Here is a 26,592-nt window from a genome sequence, read left to right on the forward strand (position 1 = left end):
TGGTAAGGATCATGAGTGAAAAAAATTTGCCTCTCCCACATTGAATACCAAATGCTTTTATTGAAAAAGAGTATAAATCTCCCAAGGTGAAAAAGAGATTCTAACGAAGTCGAACTACACCTAATTATAAGAGTTTATCATCGTGTTACTGGTGAAGATCGACGAAAACGCTTAAGTCAGTATAATCATATAAAAAAACTCTATAATGTAAGAGTGAGTATGAGAATTGAATGAATACTCCATAAAAATGTTTTTTTGTAAACCTTTTTTCATCTAGACTAAGTGTATAAGAGGTGTTCAAAATAAATAAATAATTAATATTATTTTGCTGATTATTTATTATTTAATCAATTAAAATTATATATATATATATATATATATAAAAGAAAATATCCAAATTATATTGATATAATTCATGTAGTTTGGATTCTATTATATTTAATTAGATATTATATTATAACTGCATATTCTTATATAGTTCGGATATGAGTTGGTAAAAGATTGAATTTATTCATTTCAAATTTGGTTTGTTAATGAACTCATGGTAGGCTTAAAATAAATTTAATTTACGAGAGAGTACAGTAGTAGTACAAGTTATCCAAAATATAAATTTAATTTTTTCTCATATGTGTCCTGAGGTTGGACTACCAGGGAATGTCCTTGGTGTTTGTCTCAGAAAATTAGTTAACTGTATTAAAATATAAAGAAGAGTTTTAAGTAAACAATATTTAATAAATTAAAAAAATATAAAATGAAAACAATTAATGACAAAAATGTCAGAAGTGGGATTTGAACCCACGCCCTCTTTCGAGGACCAAAACTTGAGTCTGGCGCCTTAAACCACTCGGCCATCCTGACACTAGACATAAATTTGCTAACCCTAAAATGAACATGATTTGATGGTATTCAAATACAAAAAATTATGAATATGATATGCTATTTTAAAATCGCCTACTTAATTTAATTTAATTATAGTTTTAGAATTTATAACATAGCATAAATTCTTAATCGATTTTAAAGTTTTAAAATAATTCATATAACATAAATTAGATGACTTGAAAATTTAGGAAATTAGATTTATGTTTACCATTTATTATTTTAGTCATTAAAATAAAGTTAAAGAAATATAAATATTCATCACTATAAATTATAAATATATAAATACGTTATTAGTAATATCATATGACAATAATTAAATTGTTGCCATAGTTTTGTCAACCATTTGTGACAATAATTTTATGTTATTATGTTGGATGTTAGAATTGTATTTGGTTTAACATATTATAACTTTTATGTATATGATTAATTACTTATGGACGATGCAACTTGATTAACCAATTTTTGATGAGGTTGATTATAACTAAAGGGATATAACTTTTGTACAATCTTAGTTAGAGATGTAAAAAAAATTCGTACCCACAGGTATCTGTGAATAAAATTCGCAACGGGTAGGAAATGAATATTGTAAATGGATATCCACAGGTGATGGGTACGAGTATTTTTTATACCCGCATGTTAACAGGACAGGTACGAGTATCATAGTATCTCTACCCACAGATACTAGTACCCGCTATATTCTAATTTAAATTAAAAAAAAAATTAAAAAAATGATTAAAACATTAATACATTGATTTTGAATGAGTTATTTTTTATCAATTAGTTTTAAAAAAGTTTCATTTCTTTGAATTTAAATGACTTGTTTGCACTGTGTTTGAAATTTATAAATGTTATGCATTGTATTTTTATTTGAATTTATGGTTAAAATATGTTATTAAATATTATATTTTTTTGTAAATATCCGCAGGTACTCGTCGATATTCGCGGATATTAAAAAAATATGTGGGTACTCGCATAATGGATATCCACACGGATATGAGTACGGGTACGAGACAAATATTTTTTCAGCGGGTAGGGTACATGGGAACTACTACCCGTACATGGGAACACACTACTCTCAACCGCAATCAACTTCATCTTCTTCCTTAATCAATTTCCAATTCAGAATCGACCAACACATAATCACACACAAACAACTTCCTTTTCTCCTTTAACAAAACCCCCTTTACTCCTATCTCAAAACAAGTAGATTAAACTCCCTTTTTCTATCTCTCCTCATCCCCAAAGCCTAACTAGAGAGCATGTAATTACACATTCCCTCATCTCATTCACCTTATATCCAATCAAACACAGCATCATCAGAAATCAAAGAGCAAAGCTAGAACAAGAACAACATTCCAATGAAGCACCGGCTGTGGCAAATGACAACCTCGGCGTGGTCGAAGCATCAACTCTGAATGGTGAGTTTTGTCTGACCGCTAGAGGCACTGTGGAGACGAGCTCGATTCTCAAAAAGTGCAAAGGAGCTCTTGTGCAGGAATAAGAATGAGAGGAGAAGATGCACACAATTGGTTGTCGCCGATGGCTACTCTAGTAATAATAGGAGGTGATGGAGGTTGTGGGTTTAGGAAGCAATTGTGTCTGCTTGTGAAGGGGGAGAATATGGTGGCATTGACATTCGTTGGCAACGTCTCTAACGGTGATGGCGGGGCAAACAAAAGATTTGAGCGACAAGGTGAGGAGGAGGCTAGGTGGAAGTTGCATGAGATCATTGGTTGGTGATTGGGGTTTCTTGAATTTCAAATGGAGGTATGTGATTGGGGTTTCTTGAATTTAGAAGGGAGGAGATGATTTGTGATAGTGTTATGTTTGGAATGAAGGTATGTAGGGATGTGTGATTAATGATGAATGTTGGAAGCCATGGAGAACGATGAGAAAGATAGACTAGACATGTTAAGCCACGTCTGGTGTCACATCAAACGAACTGTTCCACCCTGTCACTATGTTGTTAACTATTTAATTGACATTACAAAAAAATTGAATTGACAAAAATTGATAAAAATTAGTACTTGATTAAATAAGAAAGAAAAATTAGTATTAAATTAAACAAACTTAACAAAAATAAATAACAAATTAGTATTGAAGTCTATATAAAAATAATTGAAATTATGGAAAGCATAAAATCATTTAACAAACACTTATCTAACCTAAAAAGTTACGTGCCTTCTAAAAAAATACATGTAACTTCCAAACATTTTACATAATTATTCCTAGAAGCAAAAGAACTTTACTCGATACTTTTGAAATTTAAACAGTGAAACTAGACACTTTATATCCACCCCTCTAGCTATAGAAAGAAGTTTTATATGTATAAATGAAGTCATTTTCTATCTAGGAATGCTTTGTAACACTAAAATCTCCATATTTTATTTTCGAGAAACGTAATTGTAATTCAATATTAATTTAAAAAAATTATTTCAACTAATTAATTTAAAAACGACAATAACTTATTCAAATTGATGTGTTGAAAATTAATATTATTTTTTAAATGGAAAATGGTATTTGAAGTTCTATTAAATTAGACTTTCAACTTTTTTTAAAGTGATTTTTAAATTTTACATAAAGTGATTTTTAAAATTTTTTTAGGCTAAATATTTGAAATTACTTCTCATATCTTAAATCAAAAACTTGAACTCCAAGTTCTATTATATTAAACTTCCATCTTTTGAATTATAAAATAGATAGTTCATTCAAATTTTAAGTAAAATGATTTTTAGTTTTTTTTTTATGTTAAATATTTGTTGTCTATTATTATAGTCAGTCATTCTGAAGAAAAAAAACCTATCATCTAATACTTTAACTAAAATATGTAAAATTAATTAAGGATCTTTAAGAGTTATGATTCTCACTCGATAAAACATAATAGAGCACTAACCTTGATCCATGGGAGATCCTATGAATATGCGTTCTTCAAATTTGTAATCTTGTGTGCTCTTCAATCACCATTTTCCAATCTATCTCTATGCCTTTCTTTCTCTTCTCACACATTCTTTATGGGTTACTGTGAAAAGAACCTTATGGCCAGAGACAGAACCCCAATTCCTTTTATAAACCAACGTCCATCAAGTTGGTTTTTATTTTATCTTTATCTTTATTTTATTTTATTATCACTTCCCATAATAATAACCAATAAATCTTTATATTTTATTAAATCACAATTGGGTCCATCATAATATTTCAAATGAGTCACTAATAGAATTAATTCATCAATTAATTCTAACATTCTCCCACTTGACTCATATGATGTCATAACATTATGTGATTTAATACATAAACATAATGTGCAATAAAAGACCTTGCATATATTGGTTCCATCATTATTCATAATTAAAGATACATAAATAATAAGAGTCATGGCGGTCACACATCATTTGATCGACATGATTCCTTCCATGTACTACTATATCATCCCTTTCTCCTTAATATGACCTTAAAAACGAGAAGTCCATAATGGGTTCAAACATAATGTCATTTTACAAAGCAATAACATAACATAATTTGTTTTCTTCATCATAATTTGCATGCATAAACATAATTAAGAAAACACAGATTTCATAAATTTATACATTAGGAAGCTCAGAGTGTCACATAAACATTCAAAACATTAACATTCAACATCACTAGTAGACATAATGCCCATATTCTTTACATGACCAGCATACAATTTGGACGGTAACCCTTTCGTTAAAGGGTCAACAATCATAAGATCTGTGCTAATATGTTCTATTGACACTTTACGTTTCTGAACTTCTTCTTTAACGGCAAAGTATTTCAACTCCATATGTTTAGCACCTTTAGAATACTTGTCATTTTTAGAAAAGAAGACTGATGCGGAATTATCACAATAAATTTTCAGCGGCTTGGAAATACTGTCGACTACTCCAAGTCCTGAAATAAAATTTCGCAACCAATTAGCCTGAACTGTGGCCTCAAAGCATGCCATAAATTCAGCTTCCATGGTGGATGCAGCAATGACAGACTGCTTCGCACTTTTCCATGAAATCGCTCCTTTGGCTAAAAGATACACATAACCAAATGTAGACTTTCTTGTATCCACACAGCCGACAAAGTCTGAATCTGTATAACCTATCACCTCAAGGTGATCATATTTTCTATAAGTAAGCATGTGATTCTTTGTTCCTTGTAGGTATATTATAACTTTCTTTGCAGCTTTCCAATGCTCCAGACCTGGATTACTTTGGTATCTACCAAGCATACCAACTGCAAAGCTAATATCTGACCTCGTACAGGTTTGAGCATACATCAAACTCCCAACAACAGATGCATAAAGGATATTTTCCATCTGTTTCCGTTCCAAATCATTCTTTGGACATTGCATGAGACTAAACTTGTCTCCTTTCTGTATTGGAACAGGAGATGCTGAACATTTATCCATTTTGAATCTCTCTAAAACTTTATTAATATATGCATTCTGAGACAAACCTAACAGTCCTTGTGATCTGTCACGGAATATTTCTATTCCTATCACATAGTATGCCTCACCCATATCTTTCATCTCAAAGTTATTAGAGAGAAACCTCTTAGTCTCAATTAATAGACCAAGATCATTAGTCGCAAGCAAGATATCATCAACATACAAAATAAAAAATATAAACTTACTCCCACTGACCTTCAGATAGTATCATTGAACTTAAGATACCATTGTCGAGAATCTTGTTTAAGTCCATATATCGATCTCTTAAGTTTACACACCATGTGCTCCTTTCCTTCTTCAGTGAACCCCACCGGTTGGTCCATATAGACATCCTCTTCTAAATCCACATTCAGAAAAGCAGTTTTAACATCCATTTGATGCAACTCAAGATCATAATGAGCTACTAATGCCATGATAATTCTAAAAGAATCTTTCTTAGAAACAGGCGAAAATGTTTCCTTATAGTCAATGTCATCCTTCTGAGTAAAACTTTTGGCAACAAGACGGACCTTGTAACGTTCAATATTGCCTTGAGAGTCACGCTTAGTCTTAAAGACCCATTTACACCCAACTTTCTTGCATCCTTCTGGCAATTCCACAAGGTCCCATATGTCATTATATGCCATTGATTTAAGCTCATCTTTCATGGCATCTAACCACTTATCAGAATTATCACCATTAATGGCTTCTGAAAAAGAAATTGGATCATTATCAATACTTAAGTCATTTTCTGACTCTTGTAGATAAACCACATAGTCATTCGAAATAGCAGACTTTCTATCTCTGTGAGATCTTCTTAATACTATTTCTTGTGGTTGTTCTACTATTGGTTCATTGTCAACCTCGGGATCATCAATTTGTTGTTGTTCTTGATTGTTGTGAGTTTCTACAACATGTGGAACAACTGTTGATGGAGAAGTACTAGTTATAGGAACTTGTACTCTAACTTCCTTAATCTCCACATTTCGTGAAGTTTCACTCCCACTGGTTTCACCATTTTCAATGAATCGAGCATTTCCAGTTTCAACGATTCTTGTACTATGGGTAGGACAGTAAAACATATACCCTTTTGATTTTTCTGGATAACCAATGAAAAATCCATTGATTGTTCTTTCATCCAGTTTCTTTTTTTGCGGATTGTATATTCTTACTTCTGCCTGACAACCCCAAACATGCAACTATCTCAAACTGGGTTTCCCATTCGTCCATAACTCAAAAGGAGTCTTTTGAACAGCTTTACTAGGAACCCTGTTCAACAAATACATGGCAGTCTTTAAAGCATACATCCACAATGATACAGGTAAACATGAATTACTTAACATACTCCTAACCATATCCATTAAGGTTCGATTACGCCTTTCTGATACACCATTTTGTTGTGGTGTGCCTAACATTGAGTATTGAGCGCAAATACCACGTTTCTCAAGGAACTTAGCGAACGGACCAGGGTGTTGTCCACTTTCATCATATCTTTCATAATACTCACCACCTCTATCAGACCTTACTTTTTTCACCTTTTTGTCTAATTGCCTTTCCACTTCATTTATATAAACTTCAAAGGCATTTACTGACTGAGATTTCTCATGCAGTAGATAGACATGTCCATAATACGAAAAATCATCAATAAAGGTGATGAAGTACTTCTCTTTATTGAAAGAATTTACATCAAACGGACCACATATATCAGTGTGTATGATTTCAAGAAGCTGAGTGCTTCTCGTGGCTCCTTTCTTTGTGTGTTTAGTTTGTTTGCCTTTAATACAATCCACACACACATTCAGATCAGTAAAATCTAAATCAGGAAGGATTTCATTCTTTACTAATCTTTGCATTCTTTCTTTGGAAATATGTCCCAAACGTTTATGCCACAAGTAAGCAGATTGTTCATCCACTAAACTACGTTTAGTGCCAACATTGTGATGCAAAGTCACAAGAGTTTCACTATATAAATTATCCAAATTCAATTTATATAAACCATCATAAAGTGTACTAGATCCAATCATAAAAGTACGCTTACACAAACTGAAACAACCATTCCCAAACTTAAAAGAGTATCCAGCAACATCAAGCTTAGACAAAGAAATTAAATTCCTAGTGATACTAGGTACATAAAAAGTATCCATAAGGTCTAAGTGATATCTAGTGTCGAGGATTAGACGATAAGTCCCGACCGCTTCCACTGGAACTTTATCTTTATTGCCCATGAAGACAAACTTCTCATTTGGGTTTATGGTTCGGGTTGTAAGAAATCCCTGCATCACATTAGAAACATGAGTCGTACATCCTGAATCAATCCACCACGTATTATGGGGAACTTCAGTTAAGTTTGATTCAAAACATACGTAAGCATTATGCTCACCTTTCTTTTCGAACCAAGCCTTACGCTTTATGCAGTCCTTCTGGAAATGTCCAGACTTCCCACAGAAATGACATTTGTCATTTTTCTTCTGGATTTTGGTTGAGGACTCGTCAATCTTTAGTGGTCCTTTACCCTTTCCATGTTTCTTAGCAACTTTCTTTCCAACAGCTCCTTGATTCTTCACATATTGAATAGAGTGACTTCCTAAGTTCTTCAGTCGGGTCTCCTCCTGAACTAGCATACTGTGCAATTCATGCACATTCCACTTGTCTTTCATGGTGTTGTACTTCATTTGGAATAGACCATACTCAGACGGTAATGAGTTCAGAATAAACTACACGAGAAAACCTTCATCCACTGCCATTCCTAAAGACTTAAGTCTTGCTGCGATATTTGTCATCTCGATCACATGCTCATGCATAGTACGTGAACCGTCAAACTTCATAGTGGTTAACGTACTCATCAGTGTCCCAGCGAGAGACTTATCAGCAGTTTGGGAGCGCTCTTCCACAAATTTCATAAATTCTTTTGCGTCATCAGTTTTGGGAAGAGCTGACTTTATATTGCTTGTTATGCTCATTCTCATAAACATTAAGCTAAGTCTGTTTGATCTTGCCCAAGCTTTGTAATGGGCTTTCTCTTCATTGCTACTAGCATCCGTGATAGCAGTCGGCTTTTCAACTTGAAAAGCTAGATCAAGATCCAACACACCTAAGTGAAATTGGACTTGCTCACTCCAGTCAGGAAAATTCAACCCATTAAAGACTAGAACAAACGAAGCATGCGAGTGTAAAGATACCGGAATAGAGACTGCAATTAACACATGCCTAACATCAATGCTTTGAGTCATAAAACTAAACGTAAAAACAGATTCAGATATAAACAATCATTCTATGCATACTAATGTTCTCCTTTGGGAGATCCAATAATATACAAACATAAACATAATGATGCTAATCATATTATAATATGCATCAACTAGAATCACCTACTACCTTTGGGTATATAAATAAAACTAGTGACACATACAAAATTATCTACAATCATATTCATTAATTATGAGAACAATTAATCAACCTTTGGGCGAACCTTAAATGTCTTATAATTAATTAATTTCAATTAACCCATAAATTTAATTATTCATAATTTAGCATCCATACTATGGGTAATTAGAATAAAACATTAATAATTTGAAATCACAAAAACTTTAAAATTTTGGCCACTTTGGTGACTAACAAAATTTATCATACTTGATTTCAAATAAATAAATAAATATACATTTAATTGCTATAAACTTTATATAGCATCCTCATTAATTTTAATTTAACAATAACAAACATAAATATTATTGCAAATTAAAATAAAATTATTAATTATTTATATATAAATAATTAATAATAATTTATTGGTGGCGTAAACCTATAAACACTACCCATTTTCCTGATACACATTCATACATTAACAGCACACGTTCACACTTCATTATGTCATTCATACAGTAACGATTTTTTTTTAAGCCATTCACACATTGTTGCATTAATTACTTTATACCAAATTAAAAAAAAAAAAATTCATACTACAAACGTGATAGCGGAAGACATGATTCTTTTAAAAGCACGCATACAATTCCAAGCAACAGCGGATGCAATATTTTAATGGCAGCATCATCGTTCTTAAAATTAAATTAGGGTTTATAACATTAGGGGAAAATATCATAAGGGAGAAACATCACATAATAGGAGAATCATAAATTCTACAATCTTGCTCTAATACCACATGTAAAACTAATTAAGAATCTTTAAGAGTTATGATTCTCACTCGATAAAACATAATAGAGCACTAACATTGATCCATGGGAGATCCTATGAATATGCGTTCTTCAAATTTGTAATCTTGTGTGCTCTTCAATAACCGTTTCTCAATCTATCTCTTTGTCTTTCTTTCTCTTCTCACACATTCTTGATGGGTTACTGTGAAAAGAACCTTATGGCCAGAGACAGAACCCCAATTCCTTTTATAAACCAACGTCCATCAAGTTGATTTTTATTTTATCTTTATCTTTATTTTATTTTATTATCACTTCCCATAATAATAACCAATAAGTCTTTATATTTTATTAAATCACAATTGGTCCATCATAATATTTCAAATGAGTGACTAATAGAATTAATTCTAACTAAAATAATATACTAATAATCGATTATTTGAAATAAATATAAACTTAAAAATACTGATTCAATCATACTAAATTTAAGAAGAAAATGTTGTTAAATCTATCAACCTTTATATTCCAAAATAATTTACATGATGTATAAAAGTAAACTTTTTGGTGATTAAATAAATTGTTACATTTGTTTTATATTAGTTTTAAATTTTTTGGATAAGATTTTTCTCAAAATTTTGTTTCCAGTTTTATATTCTCGCTGCAACTAACCTTTCTTCTGGTTGCTTTTTTTCAGCCTCGGAGAAGAAATTTTCTGGAAGGGGTCTTCTGCTTTTAATCCAATAAGCTTGCAACAAAGCATTCCCAATTCATCCAATGTATGAATGATGAAACTGACCACTCTCCACATCTTCGCTGAACCCAATTCAAATATTAAAAAGGTGAAGGTTCAATATCAAATCAATCACTATATATATTTCAGACCCTGGATGATGCGATCAAGTGCTGCTAATTGCTTCAATTCCCCCTACACCTTATGGGTTGCTTATTAGGGACATGACTTCGTTTGAAGTAGAAGAAAGCAGTCAATGACCACACCACACACAGTCTAATATTATGTTCCAGCACCTTAACGCCCCCGTTTGGGTTACAAGCCACCACGACCTGGCTCGGCAATACCTCTTGTGAGTCAAAGGCTTATAAGTCCTTTATCTTCGGTTAACTGTGCGATGTGGGACTTCAAAAGAAAAGAAGAGGTATGCTACTTGGCTACGTTTTCGATAACTTTGAGTCTTTTGGTACACTAAATCTAAATCAACACGAGTTCTCCTGCTGAAATTTTTAGGTTTAGAAGCAGTAGTGGTGGCATTTGATGAGGAAATTGACTCATTAGAATTAGATATTATTGGCTCAGGGTGTTTGTCTCCAAGTGAAAACTTCTTCGCTTTCTTCGCTTTCTTTTTGGACAGCACGACTGGAATACTACCAAACATGATACAATTCTCGATGTCATGATCAGCCACAACCTGCTATCAAATCATGAAAATTAAAAACAACAGATCTGTAATCGCAAAATGCAGCAGAGAAAGCCTAATACTACAATTTTTATTTAATCCTACAAGCCAACAAAGCCAAATTAAGGTACAGGTTTCGTTCATTATTTCTGTTTTGTGAAACAAAAATAATGGTTCATTCATCAAGTCACTGAACAATGACATAAGACTATTGAATCATACATGGTTTTTGCGGACAGCAGAGACTGCAACAGATGGTGAAGAGTTGGTGGTAGAATTCACAATTTTTCCCATCTTGTTGGAACCCATGAATGGAATTTGGAGAAAGATGCGGTTGCAGATTGGTGACTGAGGAGATTGAAAGTGAAATAGTAACTTAAGAGAAATGGGGAGTGAAACAAGCATGGATGCTATTAAAAACAACCAGTCATCAAACACCTTTGGTTTGATTCCTATGAGATGTTACTTGATACATCCAATGATATGTAACTGTGACTTAGTTAAGATTGTAAATATCAATAGTTTTTTGGGAAAATATTAGGTTTGTAACTGTAACATACACCAGACATAAATTTTATTGTAATCAATAGTGTTTCCTCACAGGATTTAAGGAAGTGGCCACTTATATTGAAATTGAAGCAAGCAACTTATGGACTTTGGTTTGATGGTGATGATTCGTATGCAATTTACAGCTCTATTACACTTCCACACAACCTTTCAATCTAAAAGAACTTTTAAAACTAAAAACAGTTTAAAATTTTGATTTGATTTAATTTATTTTTGTAATTCTTTTCAAATAATTTATTGGGTTTATATACCAAGAGAGAGTGAAATTTATAGGATAATTTCATTTATCAAAGTTATGTTTTTCGAAAAATATTTTATTAAAGTTAGATATTGTAATGAAAGAGTTTGAATATTAAGTGACACTATCTATATCCAAAAAAGTCTTACCTGGTATTTACTTAGAATTCTAGGAGTTTGGAAGAACAAATAATATATTTTTCCTAGAAGTACACTTATTATCAATTTATGTTCAACACACTTATTATCAATTTATGTTCAACACATTTATTACCAATTTATGTTCAACACACTTATTCTCAATTTATGTTCATTAAAGTCTATTAAAGTTTAATCTTCAGTAGTTTTATGTTTCCCTGCCTTTCAGTCTTGGCATAGTTAAAACAAAACTATCAACATGTAAATTCAAAGTCAAAGATGGAATGTTGAAGGTTCCTTTTTAAGGATGAGTTAAATTTTACAACCCGTAAAATATTTACACAATTTCCAAATATTTTAAATTATTCATCACATATCTGGGTATGATGTTAGTTTATATGTTATAATAAAATGATAGTTTTCCTTATTGTATTAGACTTAGGAATTAAAATATTAAAGAGGTATAAGTTAATAATAACTATATGTTGTTTTATCGGAATAATTAGCCAATGATTTAGATTGCCCCTAAAGTTAATATAATCATTTTTTTAAATATTAATTTTTATCTCTTATTTTTAAAATTTCAAATAACATTATTTTCAAATAAATTACTTAAGAAAATAAATAATGTGTTTAGTTTTAGTGAAAGAATCTTAAACAATTATTATTATCTATGGATAGAGGAAGTATGAGTAAACTATTCGACAGAAGTATTAGAATAGAGTTCTGGAAAAACATTTAAACTCAACCAAGTTGATATTGGACTGAATATTGAATTGTTTATAATAAGAGTCGTACTGAATTGTTCTACTAATTTAGTTTTAAAATATATAATTACTCTTAAATAGAATTAGTTAAATTAAATTAAACTATATGCTATGATATTAAAAAATGGAATGTTTACTTGTAATAAACTAAACATCCATATACTTCGTACAATTTAACAATGTAGAGTAGTTCAATTTAAGTTAGTTCACTCTGCCCTAATTAAATTCAATTTATTTAAATTATTATACAATTTAACTCAATTCTTTTATAACACTTATATGATTTGGTTCAATTTTATGATTGTTCAAATTGGTGCATTTTGTCCACTCCGATGAGCATCGGTTGAAAGAAAATTATTATTTATTATTTCATACTAATATATACATCTCATATTTAATATAATAATCAGTATTATTAAATTGTAATTAGCTTTCTTTCGAGAAGGAACCTGTAAGTTTAAGAACTCTGATATAACGTTATCCTATCTTAGGGGATCACGCCAAAATGACATTAAGTCATGGTTAAGTGAAAAAATATTTAATTAGTTCAGCTTAATGTTAGATAGATTGACCTAAATAATATGAAATTTATATATAAATTAAAATATAACATGGATCATATTGACACTAGTATGACAAAAATTTAATTTCTTGTCTTAATCCGATGATTCATAAACATTATTGGTAAGTTTGATCAATCAATTCTTAATCATCTTTTGTAGCTTGATTGGATGATACATGATCATCTTAATTGTAGTTTGATAGTTTGATCAAATGATACTTGATCATCATTACCTTTATTAGATGATATGTGTTCATCTTTAGTTTGATTAGATTATACTTGATCATCTCTAACATGATCGGACGATACTTGATCATCTTTAACCGGATTATGATGCATGATTATCTTAATTGTACCTTAATAGCTTGATTAAATGATACTTGATCATTTTTAGTTTTATCAAATTATACTTGATCATCTTTAGCTTGATCGAATGATAGTTGGATCATCTTAATTGTAGCTTGATAGTCTGATGGATGATACTTGATCATCCTTAGATTGATCTATGATACTTGATCGTCCTTAGTTTGATCGATGATACTTGATCATCTTTAACTTGATGTGATAATATTTGATCATATTTAGCTTGATTGGATGATATTTTATCATATTTAATAGTCATGATCTTGTGCTATAATCATCTCTTGGAAAATTTCAAAAGTACCCAAAATCTGCAATTTCTTATTTATTCATGTCTGATTAAGAACCTTTCATACTAAATTTGCAAAGTATATATATATATATATATATATATATATATATATATATATATATATATATATATATATATATATATATATATATATATGAAAAAAAAATATAATCAACTGTAATCAAAATTGATAATATCTTATGTTAGAAGTTCTTTCGACAACTCTAATTTAGAAGTATACTTCCAAAAACTTTACGTACTCAATAAGAACATTTCATTCTTATCAATAACTTGTTGAATAATCATGTTTCACCTCCTCCATCTTGTGATGTGGTCTTTATAGTGTCCCTTGTTTCTTAAAAAAATGAATTTCTATATAGAAATAAACAAATAAAAATTTGGCACTAGACAAATTACCTAGACATGAAAAATGTTCTAACAAAAAATACTCCAAAATTAGAATATTTAATGTATTTTTTTCTTTTACTCCAAAAAATTAATATATAAATATATATATATATATATATATATATATATATATATATATATATATATATATATATATATATATATATATATATATACACATGGAGCATTACAGGAGCAGGAAGGCCTAGGCCCCCAAATATTTTTTATTTTTTTCAAAATTATATATCTATTTTTGGAATTTTTAAAAAATTTTAAAATTTTAAAATTATAAAATAGTATATTTTAGAAATTAATGATAATTAAATTATGTCTCTTTATTTCTTTTATAAAATACAATATTTAATGTTAATAAATAATAAAACATAAAATCCAACATAATAAAAAATCAAAAAAATATTTAGGTTTAATTAGTCTTCTAGTATTTATTTTCGTCTAAAATTAACAAATTGCGACTAAATTTAAACTAAAAAAATGGAAGACCAACTTACATCTTTTGAAATAATAACTAAAAGAGTAATTAAACCAAACATGTATTAAAATATTTTTTATTTTCTTCTGTCATTGCCTTTTTAATTTTTGACAAAATTATACTCATATCGCACTATCATACTTTTTTTTTTGAAGAAAAATGAAGTTAGGCACATACTCATTATGTTTGCTCTCATTTCTCATCTCTTTCCTTTATTTCTCGAAGAAAAAAAATATATAACTCTCTCTTGTCTTACTTGATGATGAAATATAGTTTAATAGTTATGAAAATTATTTTTTATCTCATGAGCCTTTTGTATACTTAATTTTTAGGGTTAAGTATATTTTTAGTCCCTGAACTTTGGTCCAAAATTGGAATTCGTCCCTGGTCGAAACTTTGATAAATTTAGGTCCCTAAACTTTAAAATGAATGAATATAGTCCTTTTAAACCAACTTTGTTAACTTTTTTTTAGGTTTCGAACGTAGTTCTCAGTAAATATTTGAGTTGTTTACGCCGTTTAACACATTCTCAGCTCAATATTTACTGAAAAATGTATTCAAAACCTAAAAAAAAGTTAACAAAATTGAGTTAAAAGGACTATATTCGTTCATTTTTAAAGTTTAGGGACCAAAATTTATCAAAGTTTCGACCAGGGACGAATTCCAATTTTGGATCAAAGTTCAGGGACTAAAAACATACTTAACCCTAATTTTTATGATTATAGAAGTAAAAAATAATGTATTATGTATTTTTTTTATAACTGATTTTTAATTGTAACTTGATTATAATATATTTTTCTTCTAATACTTATGTCTCTCAAATATTTTATTAGATTATGATAAATTATTTTTTAATATATTTTAGAAAAAAAAACATATCAATGAAGAATAAAATAATGGATTCATTTTGTAGAAGTAGTAAAAGGAAAGCTACACGTGCAGATGAAAACAAGTTAAATTATACTTCTTCACATCTTTTAAAATATTTAAAGCATTATACTAATAATCCAATCTAATTATTTTATAGAAGACTCACTTTTTAAAGTATTATACTAATGGTTCAACCAAATGATCAAATAATTATATTATTTTAACCACTCCAAAACTCTTGATCAAGATCGGCCAATATAATATATATATATATATATATATATATATATATATATTCTATCGGTTAACCCTTTTGTTTCTTACATTTTCTGACCTATTTTATCATTTTTAAAGGTTTTATGTTCAATTAAACAAAATAACATCTAAACATTTATTTTCCAACTACTATACCTTTTCGTCTTTTATTGGTATCGATTCAATTCAATTTGTGAACAATGAGGTTGATACCTAATTGAGGTTTTAAAAGTCTATAGTGATATTTCTTGAATAAAAACCTTATATTAAAAAATAGTATTAGATATGAATATTAAAAAATGTCAAAATTTAGATACCAAGATTTTTGTTATGTTTAATAAAAAGAATAAAAATAGAAATATTATTCTTTTTGAGAGTCACGACTCTAGTTTGCTTTAGAAAACGTTAATTATAATATTTATAATTAAGTTTTTTAAGTGCGAATCATTATTATTACACTATTTGATCTTTTAAAATGAATTTTTTCCTCAATTTAAAATAATCAATTCCTAACTATATTTTATTCTCAATTGATATTGTAAGGCCCCTTTTTATTCCTGCTTCCTTTTAAGGGTTGCCCCAATCTTATGGGCCTAAAGGCTGGCCCAAAGAGGAAGGGTCAGACCTAACCTACCAACCCTAACCTTGTGCTCATTTTGGTAACACAGAACTTTCACAATCCTTAGAGCGGCTGTTGTTTTTCCTCTGCTAGGGTTTACTCCTAACCTTGAACCAGTGAGCTCAGTTGCGTTTCCTAGCCTCATGTAAGTGCTCTACACCTCAGGTCTTGCTTTCCTTCCGCCTTTATGTTTGTACTTCCAGTAGGGGTTCGTCGTAGGCTTACGTATGCTCTTCTGCATCTGTTCCACAGCTCAGTAATCTGCCGCTAGAGCTTCGCGTTCCGCTGTTGGAGACGCACCCCGCTCTTAGCCCTTTTCTAGGTACGGGAAGTTAGGGTTTCAGGTTTAAGTTGAGTTTTGGTCTATTCTTGAGTTTGTTTGATGTTGTACGGTGAAATCATTGTTTTTGGTGCGTGGAATACCCTGTATGGTTGTTTGGATCGGAATGTACATCTGTTGCAGGAGAAACCAGGGCAAGAACTGGTAATCTCGCCCAGGCGAGTCGGATTCGCCTAGGCGAGTCTGACGAAGGCTCGCCCAAACCCCATTTCGTGAAAGGTCGCCCAGGCGACCCGTTCGAACTTTTGAGCGAGTGAAAACCTCACCCAGGCGAGAGAGGTCTCGCCTAAGCGAGATCCCGTGATGTTCCCTGGGTGCTCCATCGAACCCTCGCCTAGGCGAAGGGGGGGCTCGCCTGAGCGAGGGGTTGGGCGAGGCAGTACGCTATTTGGGTGCTTGTTTATTCTTGGTTGATTGATATTGGTTTAGGTGTGAATTGTATGATGAGAAACATGTATATAATGGAATATTATGTGTACTTGGCATGGATTATGAATTGCGTATGACGGATTGGGTATGATCTCGGCATGTGAAATGAATGAGTGGTTTGGAACTAAAGGGACACATTATTAATATGAGATGAGGCCCTAGATTCATGGGGTGGTGATGACCAGAGGTATGGATTCGAAATATGATGCGTATGGGGAATTAATCTAAGGGGTTGGTATGGAAATGTAAATATGATTTAATGTTCTCTTATTGCTGAGTTATGAATGTTGGTCCATGTCAGCGTGTAAATTCCTTGGGGTTTCTAGGTGAGACCTCCGAGGTCGCCCTTTAGTGGTCGGGACGTAATTCCATGGCCCCTGTTAGTGGGTGCCCATGGTGGTGCCCCATCTGTATAACTAGGTAAGGATTCAAGTTAAGGTTGCATCCTGACACTCTACGGAGCCAGTTAGTCTTACTTAGAGCGGACTGACTCCTGTGGTGAGAGTAGCAAGAGGCCTGAAATTCATTAAGGGCTAACCTTGTGATGAGGGAGATTTGATTCATCGTAACACTTGTAACACATAGCTCGGAGATGAGCAGCTCAGGGTCCAGCAGGGGTATCCACCACAAGTGCAAGCATCCGCTGAATCCGACTAAGTTATACGTATCCGGATGAGTCGAGTCGAGTCGTAGTGTATTGAATGAAGAGTCATAACATGCTTGGTTGTTATATGGATATGGGATGATGATAGTGTGCTTGACTGTGTGATGAATATGTGTTGGCTCTAGCTTACCCATTTGTTTGTATGGTTGTATTGTATGTGACTGTTCTTCTTGCGATGATCATCAATTTAATTGATGGGAGCAGATGGGCGAGGTTCCAGAGGTCAGCAAGGAAGTGGAGATTCTGCTGCATAGTCCACGTGGACTAGTTGTTAATTCTGCTTGAGTTCATTTAGGGTTGCGACCCATGTATCTGTTCGTCCTTGGTTTTTATGCACTCTGGTTAACTTTTCCTCTAGTTTCTTTTGGGCATTATGGTGTGCCATGGGTTGTAAGGAGTTGATCCCAAACCGCGTTTTTATGTTATCTTTATCGTGACATTCCTTTAATTTCGCGTACTTAATTAAATGGGGTGTTACATTTATGGTATCAGAGCGGTCATTCCTTAGGTCTGTGGACTTGGATGTCCGCTTAGCTTTCTCTGTGTGTCTCTGAGTGAGTAGTTAAAATTCTTGCCTTTAGCAAACCTAACCAAGTGATTTTCTGTGTGCCAGTGAACTATGGCACCTCCTCGTAGGGCTTCGCAATCGTCCCAGGGTGACGTGCCCGATATCGCCAGGGCTATTGAGGCGATGTGATGAAGGATTGACCCCAACCAAGGATGAAGGCACATGCTTAAGAAGACTAAGCATGTTTAAAAAGGAAGTTCACTAATCCTTCATCCCTTTCATTTGTGTTTGTTATTTTTGATTCCCTAAGTTGACTTAGTTGAATCAACTTTAGTTGACTTGTTGACCTTTGACTAGGTTTGACTTGTTCACTATAGTTGACTTGACTTAAGCCAACATGCTAATCTATGTTTATTTGCTTTGTAGGTTAATTAGGAGTAAGAAAGCAATGCTAGATGGCGCATGGTGATTGGAGAGCATAAATGATGTGGAGGAGAGAGTAAAGCAAAGGCATAAAGCATAAAGTAAAAGGCATGAAGCAAGTGTGCCTATGTACCTTTGGTCTCCTTTGTTTTTAGTACACTTTGACCACTTTTTGGAGACATATGAGACACATTCTTTGTCTCCTTTTGTGCTAGAACGAAATTAGCCTTGCACACACCATAGTTAGCTCTTTTGTCTCTCATTTTTGTAACCTTATTTGACCTAGTTTCTAGAAGCTAGGGTTAGGTTTTTGTAGAGACATCCTTAGGTATCTTTTATTTGCTTAGAGGCCCCTAAACTCTTCTATATAAGGGGTGCTCCTAGACATGTAAAAGGGTTGAAGATTTTGAAGTAAAAACACTCTTGTGTCTCAACCATTTGTGAGAGTTTCCTCCCTTGGGAGTGAAATTTTTAAGCCTTATCTTGCATAGCAAGTGGCGGCACACATCCACTCATCTTCAAGGTTGCCATGGCTTCTAGCCTAGCCTTGTAGTGGCGTGCTTCTCACATTTTTTTACCATTCCTTTCCTTTCCATTTTATGTTTTCTTCTTCCTTTAATTGTTCTTAGTTTTCTATGGTTTATGTGCTTTCCATTTCCTTTTTGTTTTGAATCAATCCATCATCTTCTTCTCTTGAGCTTTGTGAAAGGAACCTTCACATCTAGATAGCTTGCTATCTTAATGTCCAGTGGGGATTTCACTTAGCTTTCTTAATCAACTCACACCATATTCAATAATCTTAAAAAGAAACAAGATAATCCTTCATCATTTGGTATCTAGAGCCTAGGTTATCTTGAATATGGTGTTTTCATGTTCTAACCTTGTCTTGTGTAGCTATCTTTGAATGGTCCACATAAAAACAGTGCTGGCAGAAACTGTTCACGATTTTAAAATATTAAAATGCACCAGCTCAGCGGTCCAAAAATTACGTTTTTGGTGTCAAAAGAAAGCTCTTTGAGTCTAGTTTCCAGAAAAAAAAGAACCAACGCATTTGGAGTTCTGTGGAGAAAGTTATGATCAAATTAGTGTGCAAAGGTCAGATCTGCAAAGAATATGTGAATCAGCGTTTTCAGGTTCTTTTGTGGCAGTTTGGCTACGATTTTTGCACCTCTTTAAGCTCCTAAATGTGGTTGGATAACATGTCTTTGGATGCTTAGTCTTTGAGCCTCAAATCCATGAGTTTAAATGCATGATAGCTACATGTTTGTGTCTTTGTGTATGTCATGTTGAGTCTTTAAATGTGCCTAACTTTTGCTTGAGTCATATGTCATATGTTAACTTGAAGTTTTCTTATTCTTATTTTTCCAAGTATTTGAATATTGCATTCACTTTATGTCTTGCTTGATGTATTCTCCATGAAATTGATTTTGGCCTAAAACTTGAGGAACTAAGTGTCCAAGCCACCTAAAACTCTTTCTCACCATTTTATGAAACTAGTTGTGGAAAGAAGAAAATTTTACACCAATTTTTGCCTAAAAACCGAGAGCAACCTTGCTCCTTGGTGAACTAAAAGTGTGTTTTTCACTAGGTGTTATGCTACTAGTTTTTCATACTTGAGAATTGGGTGATATTGGCTAATTAGTTTCATGCTTTAACTTGGTTATGATCTTTCTTGGTGTATGCATGATTTAAGACTTGAAGATGCTTGTCAAGTGCTTTCCATAGAGTCTTTAAAATGTGCTTTTCTTGTTTTAGTCTTGTAAAAAGTTTTGTCTCAAACTTTTCTTCTTTAGAGTTTAGCTTTCCTTGTTTTTGTGCTTTTCTTGCTTGTCACTAGGTGTTCTTTGTTTTGTCTTAGTAGTTTTCTTTTCTTGAAACTCTTGGGATGTTGTGGCCGAATCACTTGTATTGCATTTGAAAGGTTTTGAACAAGTTTTTAAAAGTGTTTGCTTCACTCCTTTGGTGGATTTTGAGTGTTAGCCTTGCCTTGTTACTTTGGGAGAGTGATCTAAACACTTGGGTTACATTTTGGGTTGGATTTGGTCTCGGTTTTCATGTTTTCTAACCCCTAATTCATTTATTTTGTTTTGGCTTTGAGTGTTTTGTTGTAGGAATCATGGCAAGTTCATCAAATGCACCTACACCAAACAAAAACAATACATTGATGAGATTGCTTCGGGATTTGGAGTTGTCTAGGAAAGAGGCCTTTGAACAATTGAGAAAGGACAAGGAGCAAAGTGACCTAAGAATCCAAGAGCACATTCAAAGGCTTGAAGCTAAAAAGCAAGAAAGAGAGGCTAGGAAAAGATGGCATTCTAGGCGCAACCCATCACAAGAGAAGCAAACTCCAAAGATTCCTAAGTTCAAAGGAGAAAATGACCCAAACATCTACATTGAGTGGGAACAAAAAGTGGACCAAATTTTTACCATTCATGTAGTTAGTCATCAAAAGCAAGTAGATTTGGTAGTCTTAGAGTTTGAGGATTATGCCATGACTTGGTGGCATCAATTATGTATGGACAATATTAACCAAGAGTCACTCGCGACTTCTTGGAGGGACCTTAAAAATTTGATGCGCACTAGATTTGTTCCTTCCTACTATAGGAGGGAGACTCTTTTGAAGCTTCAAAGGCTTCAACAAGGGTCCATGTGTGTGGATGAATATTACAAGTTAATGGAGTCCATGCTTCTAAAAGTAGGACTCCAATTTGAAAGTGAAGAGGAAAAGGTAGCTAGATTTGTGAGTGGGTTAAGGAGGGACATACAAGATTTAGTAGAGTTATATGAGTACTCCTCTCTTGACAAAGTTTTACATTTGGCCATCAAAGTTGAAACTCAATTGCAAAAGAAAAAAGAGGCCAAGAGGAGTGGTTCATACAATGACTACTATTCTAGTACTTGGAAAGATAAAGAAAGAAAACATGATAAATCACCACTCAAGAGTTCCAAAGACCCACCTCCTAGGACTAATTCATCTAGGCCTTCTAATGAAACTCCTAATTCTTCTCAAGGTACAAGGACAAGTTCTATAAAATGTTTTAAGTGTTTGGGATATGGGCACATAGCTTCAAATTGTCCCACCAAAAGAACCATGGCCTTAAACCTTAAAAAAGAAGTAGAGAGTGAACATTCTTCTCCCCCTTCCCCCAAAAGTACTTCTTCCCACACTTCTTCTTCAAGTGCAAGGATTAAACCCCTTGAAGGTGGATTGTTAATGATAAGGCACCAACTAAGACAAGTTTCCAAGGAACTTGACCCTTTTCAAAGACAAAACCTTTTTCATTCAAGGTGTCATATCAAAGACAAAATATGTCCCCTCCTCATAGATAATGGAAGTTGTGTAAATGTGGCTAGTACAAGGGTTGTGGACAAGCTTGGCTTGAAAACTATCCCTCATGCCAAGCCCTACAAGCTATCATGGCTTAAGAAAGAAGACATTAAAGTAACTCAACAAGTCCTCATTAACTTTTCAATTGGAAATTTTAAAGATGAGGTGTTATGTGATGTTGTGCCTATGGAAGAAACTCATATTTTGTTAGGTAGGCCATGGCAATTTGATAGAAAAGTCTTTTATGATGGCCATGCTAACACCTATGCTTTCTCCTTCCAAGGCAAGAAGTTCACACTCCTACCTCTCTCACCCAATCAAGCAAATGAGGACCAAAATAAAGTGAAAGATAAGAGAAAAGATGAAAAAGAAAAAGAGCAAGTTACCTCCAAAGTGTTACTTGCCTCTAAAAAAATATTTTCAAAGCAAGATGGACATCACCATTCTTTCTTCTTTTGCAAGGCTCAAAAGGAAGACCCAATGCGCAAGCATGAGAAGAAGAGTGGTCTAGAAAAGAGGGATGGCCTAACCAAAGCTAGGGGTAGTACCCTTAGAAAAGATGGAACAAGAGCTCATAAAAGGGAGGCGCAAAACCTCCCCCAAATCAAGTCAAGCTCCATCTACAAAGGCTTAAAGAATTTGTGGTCAAATTCTCTCCAAGAAGGGGAGGATGATGAAGGATTGACCCCAACCAAGGATGAAGGCACATGCTTAAGAAGACTAAGCATGTTTAAAAAGGAAGTTCACTAATCCTTCATCCCTTTCATTTGTGTTTGTTATTTTTGATTCCCTAAGTTGACTTAGTTGAATCAACTTTAGTTGACTTGTTGACCTTTGACTAGGTTTGACTTGTTCACTATAGTTGACTTGACTTAAGCCAACATGCTAATCTATGTTTATTTGCTTTGTAGGTTAATTAGGAGTAAGAAAGCAATGCTAGGTGGCGCATGGTGATTGGAGAGCATAAAAGATGTGGAGGAGAGAGTAAAGCAAAGGCATAAAGCATAAAGTAAAAGGCATGAAGCAAGTGTGCCTATGTACCTTTGGTCTCCTTTGTTTTTAGCACACTTTGACCACTTTTTGGAGACATATGAGACACATTCTTTGTCTCCTTTTGTGCTAGAACGAAATTAGCCTTGCACACACCATAGTTAGCTCTTTTGTCTCTCATTTTTGTAACCTTATTTGACCTAGTTTCTAGAAGCTAGGGTTAGGTTTTTGTAGAGACATCCTTAGGTATCTTTTATTTGCTTAGAGGCCCCTAAACTCTTCTATATAAGGGGTGCTCCTAGACATGTAAAAGGGTTGAAGATTTTGAAGTAAAAACACTCTTGTGTCTCAACCATTTGTGAGAGTTTCCTCCCTTGGGAGTGAAATTTTTAAGCCTTATCTTGCATAGCAAGTGGCGGCACACATCCACTCATCTTCAAGGTTGCCATGGCTTCTAGCCTAGCCTTGTAGTGGCGTGCTTCTCACATTTTTTTACCATTCCTTTCCTTTCCATTTTATGTTTTCTTCTTCCTTTAATTGTTCTTAGTTTTCTATGGTTTATGTGCTTTCCATTTCCTTTTTGTTTTGAATCAATCCATCATCTTCTTCTCTTGAGCTTTGTGAAAGGAACCTTCACATCTAAATAGCTTGCTATCTTAATGTCCAGTGGGGATTTCACTTAGCTTTCTTAATCAACTCACACCATATTCAATAATCTTAAAAAGAAACAAGATAATCCTTAACAAACACAAATGAAAGGGATGAAGGATTAGTGAACTTCCTTTTTAAACATGCTTAGTCTTCTTAAGCATGTGCCTTCATCCTTGGTTGGGGTCAATCCTTCATCACGATGGTAGCTGCCATGACGCAGCAAAGTACAGCGATGATGCAGCAGCACGAGGCATCTATGTAGCGACAGGCAGCGTCGCTAGAGCAACAACAATTGGTGATGCAGTAGATGGAAGCTGCAAGGGTGGCTGCCGAGGATGCTCATCGGCAGCATATGAAGGCCCTCCGCCAGCTGGAGGAGAACAGGGCGACTGTCCCTGTGTTTGGCCCTGAGCCACGACCACCAGTCAGGGAGTGGAGTCTTGAAGACTTCCTAAAACACCATCCCGTGAAGTTCAACGGGAAGACCAGTCCAGATGCAGCCGATCAATGGCTGAAGGATCTAGAGAGAATCTTCGATGCGAAGAGGTGCCCAACAGATAATAGGTTGGCATTTGCCGTCTACATGCTGACCGGGGAAGTTGAACACTGGTGGATGAGCATGAAGTCCATCATGGAGGAGAGAGGAGAGCATGTGACTTGGGAGGCCTTTCGGGGGAAGTTCCTCTCAGAGTATTTCCCCGACAGTGTCAGATACGCCAAGGAGGTGGAATTCCTCCAGCTCACACAGGGAGGGAAGTCAGTAGCTGATTATGCTGAGAAGTTCAAGCATCTCAGTCGTTTCTACACCTTGCCACTCGATGAGGAGTGGAGATGTCGCAAGTTCGAGAATGGACTCCGCGGCGACATTCTCTTGATAGTGGCACCCTTGTCCATCAAGGATTTTGCCGCTCTGGTGGAGAAGGCCAGGGTAATGGAAAAGATGAAGAATGAGGTAGAGGGTCCGCGGCCTCAGCAGCCTTAGAGGATTGGTGGACCATCGGGGTCCAAGCCTAGACATGACGAGCGGAGGAGACCGTATGACAGACCTCCTCATCAGCCTCAAGGGTCTAGGGGTCTTCCTCCTCAGCAGGGTCGAGTGCAATGTTATACATGTGGAGGACCCCACCCGAGGTATGCTTATCCCCGTATGGAGGGTTACCGTAGGTGCAACAACTGTAGCAAGGAAGGCCACTTTGGGAAGGACTGTCCTAACCTTGCCAGGGCAGCAACGCGCCCTCCAATTCAGACTCCCCATTAGCATCAGAGGAGGGACAGAGGCAACAGGTCTCAGGCGACAGGCCGGGTGTATGCTATGACAGGAGCAAAGGCGACTGGTTCAGGTAACTTGGTTATGGGTTGCTGCTTAATAGCTGGTGTGTCTTGCTGTGTGTTGTATGACTCTGGAGCGACACACTCCTTTGTGTCAGATAGTTATGTGAAACGTTTGGGTTTGCTAGTATGCGAGCTACAGTGCGAGCTTGCGGTGTCTACTCCGGCGTCAGGATTGGTTACGACGTCGTCTTTGTTTGCTAGGTGTCCAGTGGAGGTAGAGGGACGCAGGTACAAGGTAAATCTAATCTGCCTGCCTCTACAAGACTTGGAATTGATCTTAGGGATGGAATGGCTCTCTGCCAATCGCGCCCTTATAGACTGCCGGGAGAAGAGGTTGTTGTTTCCCGATTTAGAGGATCTCGAATTGGTGTCCCCTCAGGGGGCAGTGAGGGAGATTCAGAGCGGCGTGCAGTGCTTCATAATCTTCGCCCGTATAGAGGTGGGAGAGAGAGAGAAACCATCAGTCATTTATGTGGTACATGAATTTGAAGACGTGTTTCCGGATGAAGTACCAAGGTTGCCTCCCAGTAGAGAAGTGGAGTTCTCTATTGACCTGGTACCAGGGACGGGTCCGGTATCGATGGCTCCGTATCGTATGGCTCCGGTAGAGTTGGTAGAACTCAAGAAACAGATAGAAGAGTTGATGGAGAAACAGTTCATCCGACCCAGCACTTCACCTTGGGGAGCGCCAATATTATTGGTAAAGAAGAAGGATGGGAGTTCACGTCTGTGTGTGGACTACAGGCAACTGAACAAGATGACTATCAAGAACAAGTATCCGCTCCCGAGGATTGATGACTTGATGGACCAGTTGCACGGATCAACAGTGTTCTCGAAGATAGATCTGCGATCGGGTTATCATCAGATCTGGGTAAAGGCTAATGATGTGCAAAAGACGGCATTCAGATCCAGGTATGGCCACTACGAGTATGTGGTTATGCCTTTTGGCGTGACCAACGCCCCAGCAGTGTTCATGGACTACATGAATAGGATCTTCCGACCTTTCCTAGATAAGTTTGTAGTAGTCTTCATAGACGACATCCTTATCTATTCCCGGACTCAGGAAGAACATGCGGAACACCTGAGGTTGGTACTTGGTGTCTTGAGGGAGAAACAACTATATGCCAAGTTATCCAAGTGCGAGTTCTGGATGGATGAAGTTCAATTCTTGGGGCATATGATATCGGCCCAGGGGATTGCAGTGGATCCGGCAAAGGTCGAGGCGGTGGTAGAGTGGGAAAGTCCCAAGTCGGCCACAGAGATCAGGAGCTTTATGGGGTTAGCGGGCTACTATAGGAAATTCATAGAGGGATTCTCCAAGATAGTGGCGCCTCTGACTTTGCTTACTCGGAAGGACCAACCTTTCACTTGGACGGACAAGTGTGAGGAGAGCTTTCAAGAGTTAAAGAGGAGATTGACGAGCGCTCCTATATTGGTAATTCCGGATGTGGAGAAACCGTTTGAAGTCTACTACGACGCGTCTCATCTCGGACT

At 34.8% G+C, this 26,592-nt stretch overlaps 1 protein-coding gene, 1 non-coding gene and 1 pseudogene across 2 annotated transcripts; 1 reads left to right on the top strand and 2 right to left on the bottom strand.

Annotated features, from left to right (window-relative positions):
• Positions 1–774: 774 nt before the first annotated feature.
• Positions 775–858, bottom strand: TRNAL-CAA (transfer RNA leucine (anticodon CAA)). Its single transcript has one exon. It is a non-coding gene; the product is annotated as a tRNA-Leu (tRNA).
• A 3,643-nt stretch (positions 859–4,501) lies between these two features.
• LOC146883198 (secreted RxLR effector protein 161 pseudogene) lies at positions 4,502–5,293 on the bottom strand (annotated as a pseudogene).
• Positions 5,294–24,073: 18,780 nt separating this feature from the next.
• LOC146883199 (uncharacterized) lies at positions 24,074–24,748 on the top strand. The gene has a single exon (XM_085667472.1). The coding sequence runs from the start codon at positions 24,074–24,076 to the stop codon at positions 24,746–24,748; it is 675 nt and encodes a 224-aa protein (XP_085523598.1).
• Positions 24,749–26,592: the final 1,844 nt, after the last annotated feature.

The sequence above is a fragment of the Vigna unguiculata genome, chromosome 10 (genome assembly GCF_037176805.1).
Source record: "Vigna unguiculata cultivar grain cowpea cultivar isolate G323 ecotype 2 chromosome 10, ASM3717680v1, whole genome shotgun sequence".
Taxonomy (NCBI): domain Eukaryota; kingdom Viridiplantae; phylum Streptophyta; class Magnoliopsida; order Fabales; family Fabaceae; genus Vigna; species Vigna unguiculata.